The 19499-nt window shown below is 47.3% G+C and overlaps 2 protein-coding genes across 4 annotated transcripts; one reads left to right on the top strand and one right to left on the bottom strand.

The window, feature by feature from the left end:
* The first annotated feature begins 1 nt into the window (after position 1).
* Positions 2-10189, top strand: TM2D3 (TM2 domain containing 3). Of its 3 annotated transcripts, none has more exons than XR_010068693.1 (7): positions 2-112; positions 781-876; positions 1426-1583; positions 2167-2341; positions 2642-2717; positions 4019-4317; positions 10173-10189. XR_010068693.1 is itself a non-coding variant. In XM_063314424.1 (6 exons), the coding sequence occupies exons 1-6, from the start codon at positions 19-21 to the stop codon at positions 4182-4184; spliced, it is 765 nt and encodes a 254-aa protein (XP_063170494.1). In that variant the 5' UTR covers positions 2-18; the 3' UTR covers positions 4185-4655. The 3 variants fall into 3 exon arrangements, 1 of the variants encoding a protein (XP_063170494.1); XR_010068692.1 differs by lacking the exon at positions 10173-10189 and adding an exon at positions 6874-7251; XM_063314424.1 differs by lacking the exon at positions 10173-10189 and having other exon boundaries at positions 4019-4655.
* Positions 7105-18736, bottom strand: LOC134504960 (threonine--tRNA ligase 2, cytoplasmic-like). Its single transcript, XM_063314422.1, has 19 exons — positions 18452-18736; positions 18117-18185; positions 17528-17718; positions 16801-16924; positions 15095-15216; positions 14684-14801; positions 14120-14184; positions 13489-13567; positions 11966-12112; positions 11631-11729; positions 11132-11298; positions 10768-10930; positions 10137-10274; positions 9982-10059; positions 9796-9896; positions 8733-8837; positions 8557-8629; positions 8222-8336; positions 7105-7250 (listed from the first exon to the last, which is right to left on the bottom strand). Exons 1-19 carry the CDS (start codon positions 18695-18697, stop codon positions 7105-7107), a joined length of 2346 nt encoding a protein of 781 aa, XP_063170492.1. The 5' UTR covers positions 18698-18736.
* Positions 18737-19499: the final 763 nt, after the last annotated feature.

Below are 19499 nucleotides of genomic sequence, written 5' to 3'. Positions count from 1 at the left end.
TCCCCGGATGAGGGCAAGATGGCGGTGGTGGGGATGGCGGCGCTGCGGGCGCTGAGGAGGCTCTGCTGCGTCGCCGTTTTCCTCTCGCAGCTCTACGTCCTCTCCGGCCGGGGTGAGGCGGCGGGGGGGCGAAATCGCGGGGTCGGGAGGGGCCTTTGCAGGAGACCTTCGCAAGAGTGAAAACGGGCGTGGAACTTTACTATTAAAAGTAATTTAGGTGAACCTGCCTCTTTAACAATGCTAGTTTACCAGACTGGAGTCATCCGGGGGAGTGAGAGATTTGGTACTGTGCCAGCGCTCGTGTTTAGGATTAGTTCCGTAGAAGCAGAGTGTGTATACAGCATGTCCTTTTCTCAGTGCTCTTTCTCAGGACCCCAGTGGTTTGCAACTTGTACAGGTAGTCCTCGTTTAACGACCACAGCTGGGACCAGAACTTCGGTTGCTAAGTGATGTGGTCATTAAGCAAATCCAACCCATGTTACAGCCACTTTTGCGGCGGCTGTTCAGCAAATCACGCAGTTCCCCGTTGATTTTGCCAGCTGGAAGCTGGCCAGGAGGGTAAAAAATGGCAGTCACGTCACTGCAGGGATGCTGCGGTGGTCGTAAATGCAAGGACTGGTTGGAAGTCAGGTTAGTACCCTCGTAAGTCTGAACCGTCACTAAACGAATGGTCATTAAGCAAGGACTGCCTGTATCTAGCATTCTAGTCAGGAGACAGTGCTGGACACCAATATACTATTATTGTCCAGAGTATATTATGTCCTCTCTCCATTTTTCCAGGGTCGCTCAGCTTAGAGCATTCTCCCCCACAAGCTCCACTCGCAAAGATTGCAGGGGTCCCTACAAGCACACATGTTCCAGCATCTAAAGTACCAGGTATGTAATGTTTGAAATCCCATTGTTTGGTTTTGGAATAGTTTTGCTTTCTGAAACGTCCCAGCAAAGCTTTTTTGAAGTTCATGGGTAGTGCAGTTCATGTGGATCAGCTTAATCCAAAATATCTGCTATTTTCAGGTCTCTTCCCTCGTTGGTTTTACTTTTGAATGTTATAGTCAGCTTTTCTCTGCTAAAAAGAGTCGGCCACGTGTGTTTTGCAGAGGAAAGTCATCCGTAATTTCCTCTGGAGAAAAGTCGCTGCGTTGTGAAAAATCTCTAGAATTTGGTTAAGCCTAATGACAAGAAGCAGGACTCACCCAGTTTCAGGGGGACTAAGAAAAACACATTCAGGGTTGTGCTGCATCGATTAACTGGGAGTAACTCCCATTGAATGGAGAATGGCTACTTGTAGAATTGAGGGGTATTTTGCTAAAATACGTACATATTCAGAGAAAGGTGATGGAGTTGCAAAGACTCATAGAAGTTCCCTGCATGTTATTTTATGGAAGATACTGCAGCTTCTTTTTTAACTGGATGTTATTTTTTCAGAGGGTACCTCAGTTCCAGCTTACGTGACCCGATGCCCCAGTAACGGGCTCTGTAGCCGACTGCCTCCAGAATGCATGACCTGTAGGGCAAATTATTCTTGTGTCTATGGCAAACCAGCGACCTTCGAATGTGAAGCCAAATCCCAGGTCCACTGCGTTGTAAGTAAAAACATGTATCTGTGCCTCCGTAAACAGACACGACATGGAAATAGTCCATGGTGTTCACTTCAAATGAGAAAAAGTAATTTTCTTAGTAGATCCAGGAAAGACTTGAGTCTCAAGAATTACTTTATCCTACTGATTTGAAGCATTACTTGCTTGCCGGGGGTGGGGTCAGTTTCCTTGGGGAGTACAGTTACAGAAGACTCGACTTTTTAGCAAAAACTTCACAATTATTTCAATTATTTTGTTAAGTAGCCTTAATTTCTACTGAGACGGAATCATGTCATTGATCAGATAAAAAGGTGAAACGCCAAGTGAGCAAAACCGTATGATTGCTTTTATTTATTTATTTATTTATTTATTTATTTATTTTATTTAATCTAATTTATATGGCCTAAGTTTCTCGACTTCAGCAACTTTAAAAGGTGTGGACATCAACTCCCAGAATTCCTCGGCCAGCATGCTGGCTGGGGAATTCTGGGAGTTGAAGTCTACCCATCTTAAAGATGCTGAGATTGAGAAACAGTCAGACTGTGAATTACTCTCAAAAGCAGGATGACTTTTTCTGCTTCCTTTGCAGGATCAAAGCAACAGTCCTCAAAAGACCTTCCTGATCAACATGACTTGCCAGTTTTGCTGGCAGCTCCCACCCTCAAGCTACCTTTGCTCCAATCCTACCAACTGCAAGACGGTCTCGTGCCCGCGAGAACGTTACAGTGCCAATTGCACCGTGAAAGACCACATTCATTGTCTAGGTAGGCCAGATGTCTCACCTGTCCCGATTTCCTGCAATGCCTGGAAGCTTGACTTGTAAATCTTTAGCTTGGTATTCTGAAATAAATGATGGGCTTATTTTTTGAAAGACTGCAGCAGAAGCTCCCTTTTCTCTCTGCCCCAAATACGCCCCTTTGGGTATCTTGCTTTTGTTGCGATGACCAGTGTGGCAGTGATAAGAATGCTTTGATCAGGCTCTGCTTTGTTTTTATTTTCTGCACTGGCTGGATCCATCTTTGCAATCACACTTTACAAAGATTTTTACATCTGTTTGTTTTAAGGAAATCGTACTTTTCCCAAGATGCTTTATTGCAACTGGACTGGAGGCTACAAATGGTCAACAGCCTTGGCCTTAAGGTAGGAAAAAAAGCACCGCTCGACTTCTGGGTATCCTGGATTATATTTGGATAGTGCTTTAAAGTGCTGCTGGCTGGGGAATTCTGGGAGTTGAAGTCCACACAGCTTGAAGTTGCCAAGGTTGAGGAACTGTCCTAACAGTCAGGAACCACGCTGAGACGAGGAATAGGTCTCTAGTGTTTATTACTGCTACATAAGACAGAAAATCCTAACAAACTGAAGAAGCGTGGGAAAACCCCAGACAGATAAACCCCAAAAGTTAAGGCGGGTCTGATCTGTGTCTCTTTGAATGGCTGCTTAATTCCTCAGTACCACGCATGCGTTTTCCCCCCTGGATAGAGGCCCCCTCCTGCTCGCCATCAGCACTCATGACAGGAACACTGCTTTAAAGAATCCTTAAAACCAGGCTGCTGGAAAGTAATTGAAATCTATTTAACTGAATTCTTGCACATGCGTACATTACCCTTGAAGTTCTCCTTGTGTCTTTTGGGAGTTGCCTTTGATGGTGAAATGTTAAGCAGCTTGTCTGTTTCCACCCTTGCCACCTGAACGCACGCTCTCAGCCTTTGAAATAGGATGAGAACATCCTCCTAATTTAATTTCTGTTGCTGTTCTTGAATTGTCATTGGTCTGCACGAGATCTTTTTCTCCAAGAGGGAGCAGTTGGGCCGCATTTAAGATAAAGTCACCCTAGTTCCAGGACCATTCTGAGGTCCTCGTGACAATCTTGGAAGCCCTAAAGTGACTTACCTGTTTAGCTATATGGCCAGATCTCTGGAAGTCCTTCTGTACCTCCCACCCCCATCAGAGGGAGGACTTTCTCTAGAAGTCCACTCGAGCTACGACATTTTCTTTATCAAGAGGTCAGCCTGCTACATCATCTCATATTTGTATCAGCTGAGAACCTTTAAATTTTCTCTAGATACTTGGTTTTCGTTTGTATAGGCCGATACCGTATTTTGCTATGTGTAAGAGCTTGTGTTTGAATAGTAAGGCATAAATTTCTAAATAGACTCCTGTTTTCCTGTTTTATTTTTGTTACAGTTAGTTGTGTATAGGCATATTTCCAGCCAGGATGTGTAATAATACTTCCGGGGCTTTCTAATTTAGCTGTGGAAATAAGCAAACTTCCTCAGTATTTTTACTCGTCAAATCGGTAGGACTTCTCTCAGTGCCTCATGTCACCGATCAATCTCATGAGACTTGGCACGGCCCTTGTCGTTCGCAACACGCTTACTTACTTTGCTGCAAATACCAACAGGCCCGGGCGGTTGCTAACCCTTTCTTGTGTCATCTTTCAGCATCACGCTCGGTGGCTTTGGCGCTGATCGGTTCTACCTGGGACAGTGGCGGGAGGGTCTAGGCAAACTCTTCAGTTTTGGCGGTCTGGGAATCTGGACGCTCATCGACGTGCTACTGATTGGAGTCGGGTATGTGGGTCCCACAGACGGCTCGCTCTACATCTAACCCTTGAAGCAAACTGTTCAATTCGATGGATCACCCTGAGAGATTCACAGCTCAGACTTGAAAGGTCTGTCTGGAAACGTTTGCACGTCCGTTTAACGTACAGTATCTGTACTTGGCCTGCCTTTATTTTAAGGTAAACAAATGACTTGTTGATGCTTTGCTGGAGTAGATTTCTTTCTGTTTTGGAGATCATCTTTATTTTTTTCTGTGAAAAAAAAGGCAGCTTGCAAGTTGCAGAATGAAAATGCAGTGGTGTTTCCTAGCTACATTAAACCCATCTGGGTTGACACAATGCATTGGCATTATTTCATAATCATGCCTGCCAGCATTAAGGGTGGGGGGTTTGGTTAGCTGTTTAAAAAATGGCATCTAAGCTACTATTGGACATTTTGCTAGAAGCTTTTAAGTGTGAGGAATCCATGGCTCTAGATCTTGTAACGTTCCAGAATAATTAAAATTTGTTGTTTCTTGCATGGCATCCTATTTTCGCATTCTTAATCAGTTCAGAAACTTCTGCTGGGGAGATTCTTCATCTTTCTTGAACTTTGCATCTAAGTGGCTACAAAAGATGAAGGCGCAGTCAGCTCCGTATTGTAGTTCTTCCCATCCCACCCTTATTGATCAGTGCAAGAGATCCTGTATAAATTAACTGTTAATGTTTGCACACTGCTTCCATGGTAAAAGTGTTTCTTAATACTGGTACTCCATCAGAAATTCCGCAAGGTGGCATAGATTTAGTCTTATTTTCAGTTTCTCCCCCATCTGGAAATTGAATTGTTCGGCTAGTTTTTGATGAAGCCACACTTGTATGTAGCTAACAAGTTGAAGGTCTGTTATGCGTGGTGGAACTCACAGACACGGCCGAATTTACTTTCAGATGCTAAAGTTTGCATGGTTAATGGCGAAGACATGATATGCTTAACTCACGTAGGACCAATCAAGTGAATTATGGCTATTGGGTGAACTAAAAAGTTTTTTCTTCTCACACAGTGGTTTTTAATAAATGGTATTTTACTTCATTGTGCTTGACTTGGATGCATTCCTTCTTTGGGATCTGAAGAATAGCGATTCATTTAGGTGGAGAGAGTTGAAACCTCTTTTATGTTGTTATCGTCTGTTATTTCATGACTGAGAGCAACTTGCTGGGTCTTGTGTACTGAATTCTACTTGATCTTTAGCTGCCCAGAACCCTGGACAAACGGGCTGTTGTGGAAATCAAAACTATCTATTGTCCTTTGAGTACATGGGGTGCCTGGGCCTGAAACTGCAATGCATAGATTCTAGCATTTTCTGTTAGCCCCACGCTACAGCAGGTACAGGTAGTCCTTGACTTATGACTGTTCATTTAACAGCAGTCCAAAGTTACGACGGCCTCAGAATGGGTGCTTTACGGCCTATAAAGCACTTCCGAGCATTGCAAAATGTCGCACGCACCCTGCAGTCACATGATTGCATTTCAGGTACTTGGCAACTGGCTTGCATTTACAACTGGTTAGAGCATCCCGCGGTCTCATGATCACGTTTTGCCCATTGGGGAAGCTGGATTCACTTAACAACTGCCATAAAAATGGTCGTAAAATAGTGTCCGGTCACATGACTCGACTTACGACCACAATGACTTATGGTGGGAATTCTGGTCCTACTTGAGGTCACAGGTCAAGGACTACCTGTATAGTTTTAGAGAAACAGGAATCATTCTTGCAGCAATTCAGTTCCCTTACTTCAAAAAGAAAGAGACTGGTTGAGACTGTACCAAAATGAATATTCCTATTTTATTCAGCCAAAGAGGCGAAGTTCACAACTTATGCCATCACTTGATTTAAAAGCTCCAGGTGGATTATGTAGCTTTTTTAGAAACTCTCCAGTGAGATAACCAGAGCAGGAAGACATGAACAACAGATCTGCTTTTTTTTGCAAGAAAGAAAATGTAAGGCGTTATCAGGAAATTATCTGGAAATTCTCCAGTGCAAATGTACATTTGTGTACATACAGTAGTGGCTATGGCAAAACTGATCAATTCATTTTGACAGGGCAGCTTCCTCACAGACATACCCCCCCAAAATAATAAAAGGTACCAATGTGAAGCTTTCCCTATTTTGCAACAGAGCTACTTCACAACTGTTCCCTCCGACAATTCGAATTTGAACTTGAGGGAAAGACCAGCAGCTTCCTAGCCTTTAGAGCCATTCCTTACTCAAACTTGTTCTAAGACCGTGGGCGGGATGTGTGCGCCTTCAAATCAGTGTTGACTCCTAGCGGCTGCCTGGACAAGTCCCTGTGGTTTTCTTGGCAAGGCTTTCCAGAAGGGGTTTGCCATTGCCTCCTTCCCAGGGCTGGGAGAGAGGGACTGGCCCAAGGTCCCCCAGCTGGCTTTGTGCCCAAGGTGGGACGAGAACTCCCGGTCTCCCGGTTTCTAGCCTGGTGCCTTCACCACTGCACCACACCGGCTTTCATTCTAAGACCTTATATCTACTTATAACACATGATGAGAGGAACTAACATGATTTAGCAAAGTTGCCTATAAAGAAGGCGACTCGGGGGCTAAATATTTCCAAGTGTTCATGGGGACGGTATTCAGCACGCCCACCGATCAGTAGCAGCAACCACACTAATAAATAAATATTCACAAGAGGGAACCCTTGTGCGATTTCACAAGCCATTTTCTTTGGAACTCTTCCTTTTAAAAAAGCAGATGCGTGCAAGCCGTCAAGAGAATCTAAAAGTGGTTTCAATTTTTCACTGTAACTGGCATCCCCAGTACGTTTTGGTGTCTGGAAATACTGCAGCGTCAGAGAGTGGCAAGTGATCAAGCAAGCGCACTTCCAGAAAGTAAGGTTCACCAGACTCAAGGTGACTTAGCACCGAGTAACCACATTCATTCAGGACCTGGCCAGTATTCTTCATTCTTTGTTGGCGACAACTAGAATTCTTCTGCGTGTAAAGTACGGCATGCTTTCAACTTCTTTAGTTTCTCAATGGCAAAAGAAACCAAGACTTCTCCGTGGACTTTGTTATCCCTGGTCCTCACGTTGACAGTATGGCCTGCTTTTTCCTTCTCTCCGACCACTGCAAGGAAACAACACTGTTGTGATGATGCCTCACAGGATTTTTACTTTTTAGGAAATACTGTTATATGAAACAGGGATGGCGCTGAGTAGCATTCAGAAGAGTACGTTGTAAGAGTACAGGTAGTCCTCCATGACCACAATTGGGCTTGGAATTTTGGTTGCTAAGCGAAGAGGTCATTAAGCGAATCCAACCCAATTTTATGACCTTTTCGGGGCAGTTGTTAAGCGAACCACATGGTCATTAAGCAAATCATGTTCCCCACTGATTTTGCTTGCCAGAAGCCGGCCAGAAAGGTAGAAAATGTCAATCATGACCACAGGGCCCCGTGATGTTATAAATGCAAACCGGTTGCCAAGCACCCAAATCATGATCATGTGACTGTGGGGAACGCTACGCGGTCGTAAGTGTGAGGACCGGCTGTAAGTCGTTTTTTTCAGCACCATCCTAAGTCCAAACCATCACTAAATGGTTAAGTGAGGACTACCCTGTATTTCAATGAATTGTCCTTTAAGGAAAATAAGTGACTGACTAATTCTACAGAGCTGAATTTGGAGTTCCTCAATTATAGGTGCAAGAACCATTAATGGCATCTATTTTCCACAACTTAACAGAGGCTGTTACATAGTGGGAGTAAGATTTACCACGTAATCTCTCTCATACTACATAACCCTCTACCCCAGTGTTTCTCAACCTTGGCCAGTTTCAGATGGGTGGACTTCAACTCCCAGAATTCCCCAGCCAGCTGCTGGCTGGGGAATTCTGGGAGTTGAAGTCCACCCAACTGGCCAAGGTTGAGAAACACTGCTCTGTCCTATAAGGTTATTCTCAGCCATTCAAATGAGCTAGGAATTCTACAAGTCTACGTTGGTAGACCCAACGCATCTGAAGAGACCCCATGCTGAAGGAAGCTGCTTTCACACTTGAGCCAAGGGAAAGCCGAGGTAGTTTTAAAAGAAGATCCTAGATACCAAAAATGAAATTATACTGAGCCAGTTGTGCGTTCCTTATCTTCCTATTTAATGTGCAGCTCTGATCCAGATCAACGTCAGCCATCAACCCAGCTTCAGAAGTGTCGCTGCAGACCTAAACGTGAAGAAACGGATTCGTTTTTAGCCAAGTGTATAAAATGCAAAAGAGACTAAAGAAGCAACTCGGGCATCTTCATTCAATTAAGCTGAAATGGATACAACTCCATTTCGAAGCCTAGAGAGGGAGCGTTTTTCCCATTTGCAGCCAACTGCAAACGCTTGAATGAATTCCCCGATCCCCTGCTCTTCCTTCCTACGGATATTTCCGCTCTTGCCTGCCGGGCATATTCTTCACAGGTCGGGCCGACGGGAACCACCATGACTTGCCGAGGGGAGAGCCAAAGAGGCCTGAATGAGAAAAGAGATGGCCGAGGTTAACCATTTTTAAACGCTGCCATGACACCTACAGGAAGCCTTTCGCCCTTTTGGGATTGCAAGTTCAGCTGCGCACCATTTTCCACTGTAGTTTTCTGCCAGAATGGCAATCATTCGCTCCACCGAGCCCAGAATTGCTCTGTGGATGATCACGGGCCTTTTCTTGTCATTGCCGTCTTTCCTGAAAAGCAAAACAAATGAAAACGCTTGACTTCGACTTGCTTTTGCCCCCCGCCCCTTTCCGCTTGGGCTCAATCAGTTTCTGCCATGCAACGCGACGGAAAGGTCTGACGTTCTTCTAGTCAGTTCCCTCCCATTTAGAGCGCTTATAGGAGAGTTTTCGTCAAATGTCTTCCTCTAGGGGCTGAAGCTTCCATTGCTCTGATCATCCCTCCTCTGCCCAGCACAGAATTCCATTATTCCTTCCTTCCTATGGACTTTTTTTTTCTCACCTCAAGTATCTGTAGGTTCTCTAATCCTTGTTGCAACCCGGTTTGACCACAAAAATACAGCTGGTCTTCACTTAATGATCACAACAGGGACCAGAAAACTGGTTAAGTGGTGTGGTCATTAAGTGAGTCACCATGTGACCAGATCCGATTCTGTGGGCATTTTTACGGCAGCCGTTAAATGAATCACTGAGGTTGTTAGGCAAATCCAGCTTCCCCGGTGGACGTTTTATGTTGGAAACTGGGAAAAAAGGTCGCAAATTGCAGTCACAGGACGCTGCAACCGGTTGTAAATGCAAACCTGCTGTCAAGTGCCCAAATTGCAATCACGTGACTGCCGAGGCAGTGTGACGTTTTGCGATGGTCATTAGTGTGAGTACAGGTTGTAAAGCACTTTTTCTGAGGCCGTCGTAACTTTGGACTGCTGTTAAACGGTCATTAAGCAAGGACTACCTGTAAGTACAGATCAGGTGACCTGTATCTGACCTGTTTTGACTCCTGCTCACCTAGTTGCCACCACCTTTACTCCAACACATTGGCGTTTAACGCTATTTTGGCCTTCTTTTAGTCCCTAACGTTGCTGAACTTTATCGCAGAGAAATCCAGACCCATCTGCAGCCTCCTCTGATTCCTCGGCTCTTCTTTGGTAGTGCATGAACATGGGCTCCAGTGATTCTTTGGCAAACTCACCCCACATAAGTAAGATTAAATCGGATGGGTAGCTGGAAGTCAAGCTGGATTGTAGCACACTGGTGGTATCGGCCGATAGCATCTCTGATTGTAATATCAATCTGCAAAGGACAAGATTGCAGAACGGAGTTCACCTCTATCCTCCACGGGTAAGACTTTGGTAAGAGCAGAGAGTCGCTCACTAACCTTGGGGCCGTAAAACGCTCCATCTCCCGGACTGAGCTTCCAGGGTTCTCCAAAGTCGTCCAGGCTGTTTTGAAGTTGCTAAGTGCAAACGACAAGAATCGTGTTTAACATCCCACCAGTGCTATGCCACAGTGTCCACGCTCTGTCAAGATTACCTTCTCGGCCTGATCCCAGAGCTCCTTCTCCCCTAGGAAGTGGCTGGGTCTTGTGGAAAGATGGAGCTGGAAGGTAAAGCCAAAAACAGCATACACGGACTGCAGGAAGTGGAGGCAGCCTTTCATCTCCTCTTCGATCTGAAATTCAAGAGATTCACCAACCTAGGAACTGACTAGCTGAAAGGAAACATCTTCCTAAAAGCAGTCTTAATTCTCTCCACTGCGGCAAGCCCAACTGTCAGCCCTCCCAGGTAAACCAGACAAGAAACACGACCAGGTGAGCTAATTCTAATTTATTGTAAGGCTACATCAGTGTTTCTCAACCTTGGCCACTTTAAGCAAGGCTGGCTGGGGAATTCTGGGAGTTGAAGTCCACCCAGCTTAAAGTGGCCAAGGTTGAGAAACACTGGGCTATATTAGCAGAATCTTGCAAGTCTGAAAGTACAAATCTCCCACCCTCCCTCTTTACCACCTGAGTAATTAGGGCAGGTCCTTCCTAAGCTTCTTTCCCTGCCCATTACTCTGTTGTGGGCTCCTCTCTCTTTTCTCTGATCGTTCCCTAGGCAGCCCCTCTTCCCCCCGTCTTCCAAGGTCACCCTCGCCTTCCATCACACCAACTGAGGTTTCCCACCTGCTCCACTGTGCAGAAGAGGTGGGCATCATCTTGCTGGAAGCGCCGAACCCGGGTCAGGCCGCTCAGGGTGCCCGAAAATTCGTTACGGTGAAGCACGCCAAAATCAGCAAGTCTTAAGGGCATCTCCCTCCAAGATCGAGGACGATGAGCAAACATCAGGCTGGAGGAGATGGGGAGAAGCTTGTTAGATCAAGCTGGACAGCGTTCAGCTCGCGTTAGGGAGATCCCCAGGCCCTTTTCCCAGTGGGAATTCAGCATGTAATCGGTGGCAGAAACCCCAGGGGCCAGGGAAGGTAAGCTGGCTCACATTTTAAGGGCCTAATTCCTCAACGTGTGGAGGAACACAGACAGAAACCCTCACCAATGTCCAGGGCAGTTCATGGGCTTCAGGGCAAAGACCTCTTTTTCCGCCTCAAAAGAGAACATGTTTTCGCTGTAGTGCTGCCAGTGTCCTGACACTCCCCAAAGTTTACTGTTGTAGATATTGGGCGAGACGACTTCCGTGAAGTTCCGCCGCTGGTACTCTTCCTGTTCAAGAGTTTGGGTTACGTGCAGAAGTTAAACATAAACGAGGCATATGTTTTTTCTGATCAAGTATTTCTTGGTCTGATCTGGTCCTTCCAATCTGCAGGTCTCGTATAAAATAGATGAACTTGTAAGGACTCTAATTGTTCAGAGAGTTCCTTGAATAGGCAGTGGGCAAAACATACCCTTCAAACGTGGTGGCCACGTTTGCTCTTTGAAGGTCCTTAAACTCTGAGGTCCTTAAAAGTTCATCCGGCTGAGGAATTCTGGCAGTCGAAGTCCACCCATCTTAAAGTGGCCGAGGTTGAGGAACACTGCTTTGTTGATTCACTTACTTTGATGAAATCCATGAGTGCGTTGTAAACAAAAGCTCCCCGGGGAAGAAAGAAACAACTTCCAGGGCTCAGGTCGTGGAAAAAGAAGAGTTCTTGTTCCTGTGTGAACAGTCACCAAAGTCAAAAAGGGGGAGACGGTCAACCTCCTTGGGGTTAAGTTGCGCAATACTCAAGTGCAGCAAGGGAAGCCCAGCAGGCCCCCGAGCCTTCTTGTATAGGCTTCAAAGATAACACCCCAGATTTCTGCCCAGGCCATTCCACAAAGGCCGCAATGCATCTGGTCCCATCGGAACCTCCATTTGGGGCTTGCCCCGCAAGCCAAGTCAGAAGCCCACCTTGCCGATCTTCCTGTGATCCCGGTTTCTGGCTTCCTCCTGGAACTTCTCCCACTCTTTCAGCATTTTGGCCTCTGGGAAAGAGATCCCATAGATTCGTTGCAAGGTTTCCATGTCGGCCTTGCCCTCCCAATAGGTGGACGAATTCTGAATCACCAAACATTGGCCCAAAAAACGCAAAAAGCAAAAAAGTTGGGAAAAGAGATGGTTTAGAGTTCAAGAAATAAATGTACCACTATGCTGGCTGATCGTCTGAACCCTTCCCAGAAAGAAAAGAATCTTAAATTGCCTAGTGTTGCTTGACAAAATTCAGCACATACCCTTCTGCACATACTCTTTTTATATATATAATTTATATACTTATATTTATATATCTACACAGATACATGCATACGTACAGGTAGTTCTTGCTCAACGATCACAATTGGGACCAGAATTTTGGTTGCTAAGCGAAGCAGTATGTATGTATGTATGTGTATGTATGTATTTAAAATTTCTGTCACCGCCCATCGCCCCCAAAGGGGGACTCTGTAAATCCAACCTGATTTTACAACTTTTGCGGTGGCTGTTAAGTGAATCACTGCGGGTGTTAAGCAAACCACATGGTCGTTAAGCAAATCACACAGTTCCCCATTGCTTTTGCTTGCCAGAAGCCATCCAGGAAGGTCAAAAATGGCACTCACATGACCACGGGATGCTGCAACAGTCGTAAGTGGGAGAACTGGTTGTAAATCGATTTTTTTAGCACTGTCATAAGCCCGAACCATCACTAAACAAATGGTTGTTAAGTGAGGACTACCTTTATGCACTGTTTATATATTGTCTGTAATTTGTTTTGTAAGTCACCCAGAGTCATTTATGAGGTGGCTGTACAAGTCGAAGTAACAGGCAAACCAACCAACCAAGAATACGCCCAATGGAATATATGACTGCTCTTCGAACTCCATCACCCTCCACCATCACTCCTTCCTTATTTATATACTCACTACCTCCCAAAATTCTGAGCAATTTACAAACAAATGCAACAAGACCCGAAGCAACAAGATAAAGATCTCACATAACAACGGCAGCCAGATGCCACCACTAAAAACTCCAAAGCTCGCCTGGACAAGATTGGTCTAACTGCCTTCCAGAAAACCAACAGCAAGTGAGTCCGGAAGATCTCCAGGAACAAGGCTTTGGGTCCACCAAGATAAAGTCTGCCTGTAGGTCCAACAATGGTCCAGGCTGGGCAGAATCTACCTGGAGGAGATGGCTCCTAAGGTAACATTTGATTGTAAACCGCCCAGAGCCGCTTGTCAAGATGGGCAGTGAAGAAATGTGATAAATAAGCAAACATGGGGCTGTGCTTGATAGGGCTCTATAGGTGAAAACCGACATTTTGAATTGGGTCTGGAATTTTACCCTGACCAATTCCTACGAAAGAGTCGCTTGTTTGTGAGATGAGCGGCTATGTAAATTTGAACAAATTATAAAATACAAATTTGAAAAATAAATAAAATAAAATGAATAAGCCTCCTTACCTTAATGATTTTTAAGGCCTTTATTTTCCCAGTGTGTCTCACATGAGGGCCTTTGCATAAGTCAATCAAGGAGCCACACCTATTAGATGACCAGTGAAATAGTTAATTATGTTCAGGTTACTGGCCTCTTTGCCTACCAAACTCGGTTTCCCACCATGTCCTTCTGTCATTCTCACATTTACCAGGAAGCTTTGGGCAGGTCAAACGTGAGTTTGTGGTGCCAACTGCATAACAACCAAGCCACAGTTTAGAACGCATGTCTTTTACATCCTCGTAGCCTTCACCTTAAAATCCACCCCTGTCTCTCTGGTTCAGCATCATTTCAAAATACCAGCACTCTCTTACAATCAATTTTTACCTTAATCTTTGCTTCTCTGAAACAAACATGTGACATGAAATTGCATCTGTAGGCAGGATCCGTTATTCTCACCTCATGCCCCACCATGCTTGAACTGCCCTCGGCTAACCTTTATTTTAGAATAAACATGAGGTATACTGAAAGTGCTTTAAACTTCCACAGTAGCATCCAATTATTACTTAAACTTAACCATTTATTTCACATACTTCTTCTCCTTCGTAAAGAGAAGAGGGGCTGTTATTTTAACATGCAAGATCAAATCCATATGGTTACCTGTAGACAGTTGTTGTCGGCGTGTGGATTTTCTCGTTCAGGATCCGGCATTTAAACTTGTTATACTATGCAGAGAAATAAAGAAATGGGCAAGAACAGACATATCAAGAATTAGCCTTTTTTGCCCTGTACAGCCTACCCTTGACTGCTTCACACTTGGACCTCTGGCTATGTTGGCTGGGAATTCTAAATTAATATATTTAGAGGACACTACTGGGAAAGACTGTGCTGCTTCACTAGCAGCTTGCAGAATTGCCACCAGGATAATTTCCTGATCCCAGAGGTTCTAGGAATCTTTTTGGAGAAGCTGAGATTATTAAAGAGAGAGTGAGGACTTACCATCAGCAGGAGCCAAACCAGCATTCAGCGGCATCTAACTAACCACTTTAAGACTCTTTCAGCTGGGCTGAACCTAATTACGTCATCCCTGAATTCCAAAATGCCTAAGTTGGTTACTAGAGGTTTATAAACTACAAAACAGCCCAGATAGATTTAAAGCTTATTTCTCAGATCTTCCCCTCTCTGCCTGCTTAATTTCATGGACTTCAGAAATGCAGAACTTACCCTAAACATTTCCAGCAGATCTTCTTTCCTGACTTCGAGCCTTTCGAAGGGCTGCTTCTCCTTTATGATGTCTTTGCAAATGTTCTCCAGAGCAAGGAATTCTGTACTTGATACCCCTCTGGAGAAAAGAAGAGCTTAAAATCGTTGATCCAGTCACCCACCCAGCCAAACCAAGCTAGGATCATCTTCACACAAAAGGTGAATTGTGCATCCTTTCCCTTCCCGCAAATTCCTACACACTGGTAAAACTATTACAAGCATTTATTTTTAATTTAGCCAGAGCATCCTTGATTATTGGAAGCCATTTTGGACAATGCTGCTGAAAAAGGAACATATACATATTTTGTTCTATTTAACTTAACGTTTACACACCAAGATTCCAGCCAGTCCACGCTACCTGGCAGAACATACCTGTTATCCATGTACATGTCGTAATAGAAGCCATTCTCAATGGGAGGTCCATAACATAAGCATCCCCTGTAGTAATTTTCCATGGCTTCACCAAGAATGTGGGCACTAGAATGCCAATAAACCTAGAAAGAGGGGAAAGAAAGGAGTCTGGACCCACAGCAATGTAAGTCAAGACTTGGGGGTTTAGTTTGTATAAACTCAACTGCCAGTGAAGTAAGTTGCCTATAGGTAGTCCTCGCTTAGCAACCATTCAGCGACAGTTCAGACTTACGACGGTGCTGAAAAACTGACTTTCAACCAGTCCTTACACTTACAACCATCACAGCATCCTGTGGTCACACGATCACCATTTTCGACCTTCCCGGCCAGCTTCTGGCAAGCAAAATCAATGGGGAACCATGTGATTTGCTTAATGACCATGTGGTTCACTTAACACCTGTGGTGATTCGCTTAACCCGGCGGCAAAAACGGTAATAAAATTGGGTCAGATTTGCTTAATAGCCACTCTGCTTAGCAACCGAAATTCTGGTCTCAGTTGTGGTCATTAAGCGAGGATTACCTATATTGTTTTTATTGAACTATAATTAGCAAACAGTATTAGGTAACTACAGTAACATAAATCCAAGATGCATGGAGAAAAAGAAATACAGAAAACAAAAAAAAAATCTACAGTGTAAATAAAGAGACAGGTACCATACATGTACAAATTTACTATGCATGTAAAATATACTGTATTATATATTGCTATTGAGGTAAACTATAAAATCCATCCGAATTTGATAAAACTGTGGTTCCTGCCTCTGATATCTCGTTATTTTAAGTGTGTGATTTTTTTTTCTAATGTGGCAACCGAAGAGGCCTTGTGAATCCACAGCTCAATTGTTACAGTATCTAGAGTTTTCCGGTGTTGGGCAGTGACTATTTTGACTGCTAAAATTAGATAGATAGTAAGTTCTTTATTTTTAAGCTTGCAGTTTGGTCCTGGACCAGTGAAGTTAGTTGTCAGCTCAACAGGCTGTGCAAACTCAGGTGATTTGGCTAATGCAAGAACCCGGGATTCATTTAATTGTGGATCAGCATGTCGTGCAACCCCAGCCACTGGGGAATCAAGACAGAAATCATCACGTAGGTAGCTCCAGACTAGCTTCCCCAAAGGGGAAACACAATGGAATATTTACCGCTCCCACCATAAATCGTATTTTTATAATGTGTTCATGGGGAGGCACATCTGGCCCTTATCCAGCCCTTATTTGCCTCTTCCCACCAACCCACTCTTCATTCAGTCGATGCCTATCTCCTTTGCCTCCTACCGTCCCCTCTCATTTCATTTTTTTATTCATCAGTAGGTATTTATGGATATTTATAGATCATAAGTTCACACTGCTGCCCTGCGTCTCCCAGCCCTTGTGGGGCCGCCCAGTCTGAATCCATGGGGCGGTGTCCTGCCCAAACATTATGTCCGCAGCCACAGCTATTCTAAGCAAGCTCCATTCAAAAGGAGTTGTGTGCGATCCGACCAATCCGCACAAGCCGTGTGCCGCCAACATCTATCCCAGATGAGGAAAGTTCTTGCATCCGTCGGCATAGCTAGCCAGTTTAGCAGGGCCAAGATGGAGGAGCATTGTCAACGCGGCACAGCCTGCTCCCGCTTCAGAGCGTCTGCCTTCAAACTACCTTGCAGGGAAAGAGGGAGAAGGCGGACCTACCGCCTGGGCGTCTTCGTTCTCAAACGTCAGCAGCTCCAAGGTGGAATCTCCTTCCATCGGCCGGTCGAGGTCCCACAATTCCCCGTTCACTCTGGCAATGATGGCGCCGTCAGCGACTCCTCGGCTGTGGATGGTCAAGACAGGCTAAAAGTTTCGCTGCTGCCTGTCCTAACAGCCAGGAAACACGCTGAGACAAGGAACTGGTCTCTAATATTTATTGCTAGTACTTAACAGGAATCCTAACAAACTGAAGAAGCGTGGGAAAACCCAGACATATAAACCCCAAAGGTTAAGGCGGTCCCGATCTGTGTCTCTTCGAATGGCTGACCAATTCCTCAGTGCTACGCATGCGCTTGACAGTCTGGATGGGAGCCCCCTGCTCGCCATCCTTACTCATGACATTGCCTAGTTAAAATAACCCAACAGCCACTCCCAGGTTTGGCCCAAGGGGCATCTCCTTTGGATCCCACTCTGTGTTTAATTCTACAGTCACAGAGAAAGGTACTCATGGAACTTTTTTATACATAAGGCAGTCCTCACTTAATGATGATTCGTTCAGTGATTGCTCAGACTTACGACGGTGCTGGAAATAACGCCTTACAACCGGTGCTCATGCTTACAACCATCCCAGTGCTCCATGGTCACGTGACCACGATTTGGGCGCTTGGTTCACATTTATGAACACCGCAGCATCCTGCGGTCACGTGAAACGCTGCTCTAGCTTTACCTGAGCTCTACTGCGATCTGGTGTGGCGTTGTTTTCCAGGCCTGTCCTTCCACCACCTTCCCGTCGGAAAGCGTGATCCCGATTGTCCGACTCTGGCTGGACGCCCTGGAGCGGAGAAGTGCATCGCTGTCTTTCTTCAGCCCCTCGTACAGCTCCAGCCTGCTCCGGATGAAGGTCAGCTCCTGTGGAAACTGTAAAATGGCCCCTGGCAGAACTTACCTGCAGCCAGGTACGATCTGTGCTGAGCACCCATCTTACGCTGATGCGGTGGCGTCGAGGGCCCGTCCTTCCTGGCACAACTTGGACCAGCAGCCAACCTGGGAAGGGCTGGGCTGCCCCCAGTGCAAGGTAGGGAGCCACTGGAAGACCCCCCCCCATTTAAAAGAAGAGGGACGTGGCAGTGGAGGGGAGATTTGCCTCTTTGGGAGCCAGTATCAGGAAAGAGGCCCTGCTTCACAGCACCCACCTGTCCCCGCAGGAAAAACTGCAGATCAGGCCCTGCCCGGGGGCATCAGTCCACCCCCCCTCCCCCCCAGCAGGGCCGAAGGCAGGTCAAGGGCCGGGCCTCCACCCCGCAAAGGCCACCTACCTCCTGCTGGGCCCCATCTGCGGCGCGGGGTTCGGTCTTCGCCGTCTTCTCCTGCTTCCCCGGAAGGTCCTAAGGAAGGAGCAGCCGCCGTTAATTCGCAAAGGGGGCTTAACCGGCGGGGCCTTTGATGGGCAAGGCCAGCGGCGGCCAGGATTCCGGCGTTGGCGGGGATGAGCGGGCCAGGTGGGAGGTGGCCAACGGCAGCCGCAGTCCCCGTTCCCCCGAGGGGCAGGGGACGATGGGGGCCGCAGTCCGTGCCCCCTCGAGGCCAGTGGGAGCTGCCTCGTCCATTCCCCCGAGGGGCAGGGGGCGAAGGAGCCCGGCGGCTCACCCACCTGGTGGGCAGCGGGCGGCGGCGGGGCCCGGGCCTGCTCGGCGGCGAGGCTGCGGCGGAGGTGGCGCAGGCGGTAGCGCAGCTTCTCGTTCTCCTCCCGCAGCGCCCGCAGCTCCGGGCCCGCCCGGTCGGGGGACGCGGCGGCGGCCTCCTTCAGGCGCGCCACCTCGGCCGCCAGCCCGCGGACCTCGCGCTCCTGCCGGGCCAGCCGCGCCGCCACGGCCTCGGCCTCAGCCTCGGCCGCCATCGCCCCGGCGGAGGAGGGGGGCCGGGGTCGGAGCCGGAGCCGGAGAGGAGAGCAGCGGGGCCGGGCGGCGGCGACAGGCGGCGGCTCCTCCTCCGCCGCCGCCCACTCGCGCCGCCTCCGGGCTGAGGTGCTTCCTCGCCGCCCCCTGCTTTCCCCCGTGGCCGCCCTCTGCGGACGGATGGGCGACGGTGGCCAGGGAAGGAAGGAAGGGAGGAAGGAGCAACAATGGAAGCGCAACATTGTACCTCAGGAAGGAAAGGAAGGAAGGAAGGAGCAATGGAAGTGCAACATTGTAACTCTTCCCGGGGAAAGTGCCGGGCGCGATGTCTGCGGGGGGGCAGGGGGGATCCCAAGGCCACGGGGGAGGGCGGGGTCTGAAGCCCCAGCGCTTTGGATGGGCCGCCCTGGCCAGAAGAAAGGGGCGCCCGGGCCAGCCATCGTGACTTTTTGGACCCCCTCCCTCCCCACGGATGTCCCAGTGACGGGAAAGATTGGCAGGGTGCTGTGCGCTCCTTCCCTTGGGAAATTTGGGGGTTTCAGCAGACCCCGTGGACAATTTTTCCTCCTAGAGCCTAACCCCAAACCAATCAATTGCCTACCACAGTGTTTCTCAACCTTGGCCCCCGGCAGCCCGGAGCGTGGCGGGAGCTGCCCCGTCCGCTCCCCGAGGGGCTGGGGGCGAAGGAGCCCGGCGGCTCACCCACCTGGTGGCTGGGGGATTCTGGGAGTTGAAGTCCCCACAGCTTAAAGTGCCCAAGGTTGAGAAACACTGTCCCAGAGGGAGACCTGCTTTACTCTCCCC

Source organism: Candoia aspera, chromosome 13, assembly GCF_035149785.1.
Source record: "Candoia aspera isolate rCanAsp1 chromosome 13, rCanAsp1.hap2, whole genome shotgun sequence".
In the NCBI taxonomy this organism is placed as follows: Eukaryota; Metazoa; Chordata; class Lepidosauria; order Squamata; family Boidae; genus Candoia; species Candoia aspera.
The sequence above is the reverse complement of the archived record's forward strand: the minus strand, read 5'-3'. Positions and strand labels throughout refer to the sequence as shown.

Coding starts and splice junctions, on each gene's coding strand:
- TM2D3 (XM_063314424.1), top strand. CDS start 19: ATGGCGGTGGTGGGGATGGCGGCGCTGCGGGCGCTGAGGAGGCTCTGC. Junction 1,584..2,166: donor AATCCCAGGTCCACTGCGTT/GTAAGTAAAAAC, acceptor CTTCCTTTGCAG/GATCAAAGCAACAGTCCTCA. Junction 2,342..2,641: donor AGACCACATTCATTGTCTAG/GTAGGCCAGATG, acceptor GTTTGTTTTAAG/GAAATCGTACTTTTCCCAAG.
- LOC134504960 (XM_063314422.1), bottom strand. CDS start 18,697: ATGGCGGCCGAGGCTGAGGCCGAGGCCGTGGCGGCGCGGCTGGCCCGG. Junction 18,186..18,451: donor CGCCGCCCGCTGCCCACCAG/GTGGGTGAGCCG, acceptor CTCCTTCCTTAG/GACCTTCCGGGGAAGCAGGA. Junction 9,897..9,981: donor GAGCGTTTTACGGCCCCAAG/GTTAGTGAGCGA, acceptor TGTCCTTTGCAG/ATTGATATTACAATCAGAGA.